This window comes from Triticum aestivum, chromosome 7D (assembly GCF_018294505.1).
Source record: "Triticum aestivum cultivar Chinese Spring chromosome 7D, IWGSC CS RefSeq v2.1, whole genome shotgun sequence".
Lineage (NCBI taxonomy): Eukaryota > Viridiplantae > Streptophyta > Magnoliopsida > Poales > Poaceae > Triticum > Triticum aestivum.
The window spans coordinates 373897932-373906059 of NC_057814.1; the positions used below are offsets into that span (position 1 = coordinate 373897932).

General features: G+C 52.5%; 1 protein-coding gene across 1 annotated transcript; it reads left to right on the forward strand.

Annotated features, from left to right (window-relative positions):
- The first annotated feature begins 5188 nt into the window (after window positions 1-5188).
- Window positions 5189-7542, forward strand: LOC123168490 (WAT1-related protein At5g47470-like). The gene is made up of 6 exons (XM_044586376.1): window positions 5189-5581; window positions 6075-6191; window positions 6292-6529; window positions 6610-6771; window positions 6911-7062; window positions 7182-7542. The coding sequence occupies exons 1-6, from the start codon at window positions 5316-5318 to the stop codon at window positions 7324-7326; spliced, it is 1080 nt and encodes a 359-aa protein (XP_044442311.1). The 5' UTR covers window positions 5189-5315; the 3' UTR covers window positions 7327-7542.
- The last annotated feature ends 586 nt before the right edge of the window (window positions 7543-8128 follow it).

Below are 8128 nucleotides of genomic sequence, written 5' to 3' on the forward strand. Positions count from 1 at the left end.
CAAGAGAGGCGCGCGAGCGCCCTGGGAGCGGCGTCGAGAGGCCCGCGTCACCGGCGGCGGGAGGAACAGCCGAGGGTACCTGCTGAACGGAAACACATGCTCATAAAAGTAAACGTGCTGGGAAGTGAACACACGGTGGGAGACAGGATCGTAGCACCGATATCCCTTGGAGTTGGAGGGGTAGCCGATGAAGATGCAAGCGATAGAACGAGGTGCGAGTTTGTGAGGAGTGGAGTCAGCAGTGCTAGCATAGCAAAGGCACCCGAAAATACACAAGCCATCATAAGATGGGGGCGTACCGAAGAGAAGATGGTGAGGTGCATAGTTCCACCGTGGGCGGCAAGGGCGAAGGTTAATGAGAAGTGAAGCAGTAGCGAGTGCGTCCGGCCAGAAACGAGGCGGCACATTAGGAACAGGAGCGTGCGAACGCAGTCGTTCAGAGTGCGAAGGACACGTTCGGCTCGACCGTTCTGCTGTGAAGTATACGGGCATGTGAGACGAAAAACTGTGCCGTGGTGCGACAGAAAAGTGCCGAAAGCAAGGTTGTCGAACTCTTTTCCATTGTCAGTCTGAAGAGCAAGGATGGGACGCCCAAACTGCATGCTAACATATGAGTAAAAAGATGTCAAAGTGGAGAGTGCATTCGACTTTCGTCTTAAAGGAAACATCCACACATAGTGAGAATAATCATCAAGGATAACCAGAAAATATAAATAGCCCGAATTATTAGGAACCGGAGAGGTCCACACATCGCTATGAATCAACTGAAAAGGAAAAGAAGCTATGGTGGTGGAGTTATTAAACGGGAGGCGAACATGTTTGCCGACATGACAGGTGTGATCCTCTATCTTATTACAACTGAAACTGAAACTCCTAAGAATATGACAAAGTGTGACGGGGTTGGGATGACCCAAACGAGCGTGCCAGAGCTCGACGCCGGCGGAGAGAGCAACCGGTGCAGTGGTGGAGGTGGACGGCAGATGCACCGGATAGAGCTCGTCGAGGCTGTCACATCGGTGAAGTACCATCCTGGTTCGAGCGTCCTTGACACAAAAACCAAGCTCGTCAAATTCAATAGTAACAGGATTTTCATGAGTTAAACAACGAACGGAAACGAGGTTCTTAATAAGATGAGGTGACACAAGTATGTTAGACAAAGTAATAGGCATGGAATTAGAAGGAAAAGAAGTGTGCCCGACATGTGTGATAGGTATTGTGGAACCGTCGCCGACAATGATGCGGCGGTCGGTAGTGACAGGAGTGAAGGAGGCAAGATTACCAGGATGAGCAAACATGTGAGCCGTAGCCCCGGTGTCCATGTACCAATCACCGCCTCCAGTGTAGTTGTTCGGCGTAGGCGCGGTGTGCAGCGCGGCGAGGAGCGCCGGATCCCAAGGCGTCGGCGGCAGGGCCGGCGAGGGCGGCGGCGGGGCCGCAGGGAGACAATAGGCGCCGCTCAGCTGCGGCAGTGGGTAGCCTCCATACGGCTGCGGAGCCGCCTAGTACGCCTGATGCACCGGCGGGCGCGGCACGGGAAGGGTCGGTGCAGGAGCCCATGGAATCGGCATGGTGTAGGCATGAACAACACCGGTCCACGGGTTGTAGCCGGAGGCCCACAGAGGGGGCACCTAGAACTGCTGCTGCTGCTGACGGGGCTGGCCGGCGCCCTACGGCTGCTGCTGCTGACCGCCGCGGCGGCCCCTGCGGCGCCGTTCGGCGGGAGGGGTGGGAGGGGCGGGCGGCCCATAGGGCAGCGGGAGCAGCCCCGACTGCTGGGTGGCCGGGTACGACGGTTGCGCCGGGAACGGCGGCGGGGGCGCGGCCGGGGCGGCTGGAGGCGCCGAGGAGCCTTCGCGGGTGGTGTCGGCGGCGAGGGCGGTGTGGATAGCCCGCGCCTTCACCTGGTTCATCCGCCGCTCCTCCAAGCGGAGGTACGCAACGAACTTGGCGAAAGACGGTTGGGGATGAGGCTGAGGTTTGCCACGGCGTTGCCGAAGTCCTCGTTGAGCCCGGCGGTGAGCGTGTTGAGGAGGAGGTCATCATCGATCTTTGCGCCAATATCGGGGAGCTCGTCAGCGAGAGTCTTCAGGCAGTGATAGTATTCGTCGACGGAGGTGTTGTCCTGATGACACCCGAAAAACTCTTGCTGCAAAAAAACACGACGCTGGAGCTGGTTGTCGGTGAAGAGCCCGTTCAGCTTGGTCCACACGGCGCAGGCATCGTCACCGTCCGCCACGACCGTCTGGAAGAGGTCCGACGAGATGGTGAGGAAGAACCAGCGGATGATCGTGGTGTCGATGGTGGACCAGTCATGGAACTCGGGGACGAGGCTGGAGTCGACGGTGCCGTCCATGTGGTCGATGAGGTGATACTCCCGGAACACGAGGGAAAAATACGTCTTCCACGTGTAGTAGGAGGAGTACGCCTGCGAGAGACGAACCGGCACCCGCTCGAAGATGTTGAGGTTGCGGATGTTATTGACGCCGGGAGGGTTGGCGTCGGCGAACGGGTTGGAGTTGGTGGACGCGGAGGAGGTGACGGACGACATAGCGAGGACGGGACGGAGCGGGCGGCTCGGACGGCGCGGATAATGCGGTTGACGGGTCGGGTAGAAGCCTCTTGGCACAGGAGAAGCGGGTGGCGGGCGGGGTCGCGGGTTCGCGGGTGGCAGGCAGCGCGCGGGTTCGCAGGTGGCAGGCGGCGCGAGTGGCGGGTAGCGCGCGGGTGGCGAGTGGCGTTCGCGGGTGGCAGGCGGCGCGTAGCGCGAGGGTGGCGATTGGCGTTCGCGGGTGGCAGGCGGCGCGAGTGGCGAGTGGCGAGTAGCGCGTGGGTGGCGAGTGGCTCGGACGGCGCAGGCTCGCGGAATCGCGCTGGGTTGGGCGAGGCGGAAAAAACCGCGGCGGCCGAGGAGTGGATGGGCAGCGGCAGGGGAGATCGGGCGGCGGCGGGGCGCAGGAGATGCGTGGGCGGCGGTGGGAAAGTGGCGGCGGCCGGCGGGGAGGGGGGGGGGGGGGGCGCACGGGCGGCGGCAGAGGAAGGCTAGGTTAGAACCTAAAAACTGATACCATGTATGAGATTATGATTGCACGATATATTGCTCTCGTGCATAGGTACGTATATATGATGTACAACGGTGGGCCACAGACCTCAACTATATAAAAAACTAGAAGGCAGGTCCAATACGCAATATACACACAATACGTATACTCAACACTCATGATGACCAGGCTACTGGTACGGTAGTGTAAGTGTCTCTGTTAATTGGAGAGCGAGACCGTGCACGGCTCGTGATGGCTGGTGAGGTCTGAACTTTGACATGCATACAGCAAAGCGGATAGTGTAACTTGTTCCTCCGAGAGTGGAACGATAGCAATTAGCAAGTGAGCAGGCGGCCAGGGTAATTCAGTTTCTGGTGTATGCGTATGCCTTCTGCGCTCCCTGGCAGTACTCTCCCCATAAAATTAGCCATCCAAACCTTGCAGACATTGATCATTCTTTACTTCCTTACTTTTTTAAGAGAAGGCCACCACGGAGACCAGTATTCATCAGAAAAATATGATAGGGTATCAACATGACACTGGCATGGCACCTGCCTTTTCCGTCAAAAAAGTCACAGGGAAATAAAAAAGAGTACAAAAGTTTTTTACAGAGTAAAAATATCATAAAACTACCACAATTTGGTAGGATTCAACTTTTTTAAAATTTCCTAAAACCTACCTTTTTGGTTTGTTAAAAAAAACTAGTTGTTGAATCGTTACGTTGTAATGGGGTTTATGACACGCCTGACCCACCTATCAGGGCCACATTAGCTAGGGACAGACGGCGCGGCCACTCATGGCTGTTAGGGCAGGCCGTTCCGACCAGGTCAAAAGGACCCGAGCCGGCTCACTATCTCCCCCCTCGCTCTCCTCGCTCTTCTCTCTTTGTCCGGAACTCGGTCGACCACACCGACGACCGCAATTCTCGCCGTTGGTGACCACACCATCGTGGAAGGATGGGGATGAGAGCACTGATGACGATATTAGCATGGTCGACGGTTACATGGACATGGAGTACTTTGTAAGATTTCTCTTCTTTGATAAGGGTTAAGGTCTGGAGATTTTTCTGTTCTGAGCTTTGTTGCACCGATTGGAAGGAATTTTTTGCTCATCTAGCTGTAATGGATACCATTCTTGAGGCACTCTATTACGGTGTTGTTGTCAGTGTTGTGGATGATATGCCCAAATGCATGTTGCGCAAGCTTAAGCACGTCGTTGAGCCCTTGTCCTTCGTCCGCTCCTCTTCTTCCTCGTCTCTTAGTTTCCTCTCTCCTCTGTACATCACTAAAACCCCCTGTTCTCGGTTCGGTATTGCGCTTGACCACGGTGCCACCGCACACGGGGAACCGCCCTTACCTCCCCTGGTCTGTCTGGTCGCTCTTGAAGTTCTATGGTGGGTCGCGGTGGGCCGCCCGATGAAAATCATATATAACGGTTGCGGAGGTGGTGAACGGCGCAAGAAAATTAGCCAGTCACTTCCTTTAAAATAGTCTTCCGAGTAAAAAAAGAAATAATTCATTTTAATACGACACGTCCCATCTTGCGATCAAACAATTTACACATGGTACGAAATGTCCGTCTTAATGGTTTGATACAAACTTTGCAAGAGGTACAGCTATATCTCTGCCAACGCGTCGTGGGCGCAGTTGAAAAAAAAAATCCAGATCCAAATGGACAAGGCAAACGATGAGTGACGACGGTCTCTGTCCATTAACCTTATCCGCTCTAGAAGACCCGCGCGTAGCAGCTTCTCTGATCGTTACACGTGTCGCCCATCTGCCCGTACATGGGCCGGGTCCCATCTCCCATGCCTTCCTGTCTGACCGAGCGGCAGCCCGCAGTCCCGAACGCAATTGGCTACCTGCGGCCATGCATGCAGCAACGATCCACACGTAGGCGGCAAGCGCCAGGGTGGAACCACCTCCCTCACACGTGTCACCCGCGTACGGAGCACAATTTCCTAGGTGGAGGTCGAGCCTGACACTCCAAAATCCAACTTCCCGTCTTTCTTCTCCATCGCGGTAGTAAAATCTTTCCATCCTAAAGTTTAGTACTCAGGGAAGACTAGAATAAAATCTGCCTTTAACCAACTCTTTGTCCATCGGTGACTTTTCTTCTTCGCACGATCGAACATGCAAGAATGTATACCAGCGCTATATATATACACCTCTCTCTCACACACACACATAACTAAGGCCCTCGGTATATATCTTCCTGCGCTTGCGTACACCGCAGCTGCTGATTGATCTTGCCGGCCGGCGGAGGAGGTAGACGAAGATGCTGGGCGGCGGCGTGTCCTTCTCATTCAGCGACGTGCTGACCATCTGCGGGCTGCTGGCGGTGCAGTGCATCTTCGGTCTCTACATGATGTTCCTCAACCGGCTACTCGTAGCCGGCGTCCCGTCGCTCTTCATCATCGTCGTCGCATGCGCCGCCTCCTCCGTCGTCGTTCTCCCCTTCGCCATCGCCCTCGAGAGGAAGAAATGGCCCAAGCGCTGGAGCCCCGTGTTGATAATCCAGCTCGTTATGATCTCCCTTGGAGGGTGAGAAACAAAAATGAATCAATCGTAACCTTCCACGCATATATATTATTAAGAGCTTGTCATTTGCAGTCCATCCCTGCTTTTTTTTCTTGCGAGAAGTTCATCTCTGCTCTTGATTGATAGCTAGGCAGTCTTCATCATAAATGCTTCAAATAAAGTTGTACTGTATATATAGTAGTGTACTAACTGTTTATTTTGATAGATTTAGATTTGCCAATAGCTATAGGTTTTAAAGTATTAAAATACTTGAGATTTTCATATATTATTATGTTATGAAGTTATCTGCAATTCTCTTAATTAGTTATTTATGATGATGATTGACATTTACCCCTACATGGTTACTTGTTCATAATGTCCATGGTTCATCAAATGCATTGCTGTAAAGATTCAGATACTACCAAATGCTGGCTATCGGTTTAACAAAACATTTTTTTTAGACAGGAGGCATCTGCCCGGCCTTAAACTGAGATCTTTTTTTTATATCTTTGTGTAGGGTATCAATATACCAAGTCTTGATGATGCTCGGCGTCGAGCGGACCTCACCAGCAATCGCCTCGGCCATGCCCAATCTTGGCCCTGGCTTCATCTTCGTCATCGCCGCCTGCCTGAGGTACCGAACCAAATCCTTGATAAGGGAAAAACAACACATTGTTGACTTTCGGACTGACCAAGTAGGTCTACTACTAGTGACTCTGCTTATATATATGCAGGTTTGAGAGATTTGAGTGGAGGTGCAAGTACACCAGAGCAAAGATCTTGGGTACGTTGGTATGCATCAGTGGAGCAATGTGCGTGAGCTTCCTGAAGAATCCCTATCCCGGCACAGTGCCAGAGTCCGTTCCCAGGGACCAAGAGTTGTCTGGCATGAAAATCTACAGAGATTGGGTCCTTGGCTGTGTGTACCTGCTCACTGGAGTCACGGTCTTCGCTTGCAACACTGTCCTGCAGGTACACGCTGATAAGATAAACACTAGTCATAACTGTGCTATTTTGTTAGAATTAGAGCTGAATCTGATGCGCAAATGTAGGCTGCAACCCTCAAGAGGTTCCCGGCGCCGCTGTCGATCTGTGTGATCACCGCCATGATGGGATCGATCTTCAGCGCCATCATCCAGGTCATCATGGATGGCAAGCTCGGCGCGGGCACTGCAGGCAACATCCCCAGAATAATCGGTGAAATTGTGCTCGTGGTACATACCACTAGTACATTGTCGATCCATATTAATTGTCGCTGATTTAGTATAAGTTGTAGACCCGTGATCTCAGCAATAGTATGTGACACTGACGTCGTTGTAACCTGCACTGAAAATAGTGGCAATGCTAGTGCAGGGAGGTGTGGTGATTGGCCTGTGCACGACGTTCCAGGTGTCGAGCATCGGCCGCAAGGGGCCTGTCCTGGTGTCCATGTTCAGCCCGTTCCAGACCGTGTTCTCGGCCTTCATCTCCTTCATCTTCTTTGGGCAATGGATCGGCACAGGGTGGTACGTACGTAGTACGTCGGCCATGCAGCCGCGCCGCAAGGAAGAATATGTCAATGCGTAGCTGCATTTGGTACACTGACATTTGACATCAGCATTGTCATATTCGTATTTCGTTGCAGCCTGGTGGGGATTGCGCTCATGTTTGCGGGCCTCTATGTGGTGCTATGGGCCAAGAACCGGGAGGACAAGATGTTCGCCGAGCTTGCGCTGCCGTCTGACTCTGACGCGACTGAATCTGATATCGAGAGGCCATTCTTGCAGTGACGAGTTGGGCAAAAAGCAAAATCGCTTGCTTCCACTACTTGCTAGACGCTGTAGGAATCTACACTGATCCTATCTACTGTTTGACTATCTTTTGCGGAGATATTGTTTGGATTTTGGAAAACTCAAGTTATTTTACAGGCCGCTGAGCAAAGTCCCGTACTCTCGCTTTACCTCGTTATAAGTGTCAACGTTCCTTCTGACACACTTGCCGCCTTGCTTTGAATATTACTCCCTCCGTTTCTAAACATATTTCTTTTTAGAGATTCCATTATAAATTACATGCTAAGCAAAATGAATGAATCTATACTCTAAAATTCTTAGAACGCTCAAGCTTTCTAAAGCTTTCTAAAGCAAGGACATTATCAGCAGGTTGTGCAACCTCAACCAACGATGCCTATGTCGATGCCTCGCCTTTGACGGCTTCAGGGTCTGATGTGCAGGTTGTTTCAGTGCCCAAGACCAAGGCTAAGAAGGGGGTTCGATGCTGGAAGTGCGCGGTTGATACGCATGCAGCGAAAGATTGCACCGTGCAACATTACTGTTATATTTGTGACAATATAGCTCATCCGACGTTGCAGTGCTCGGTTCTTAAACTCGCTAAGCCCAACGCTTCTGTCTCTGGAATTGGTGCTGAGGAGACTTACTTTGTACAGTTACCAAATTGCGTGGTGAAAGAGCACTTGGCGCTGACACAGACACCGATACGTGTTCAGGTTACTGGCTTGATGGTACCGGCTAGCGTTGTCGAGAGCCAGATTGCCAGAAGATGTCCGGTCCATGATAAATGGAAGTGGGAGGCTAT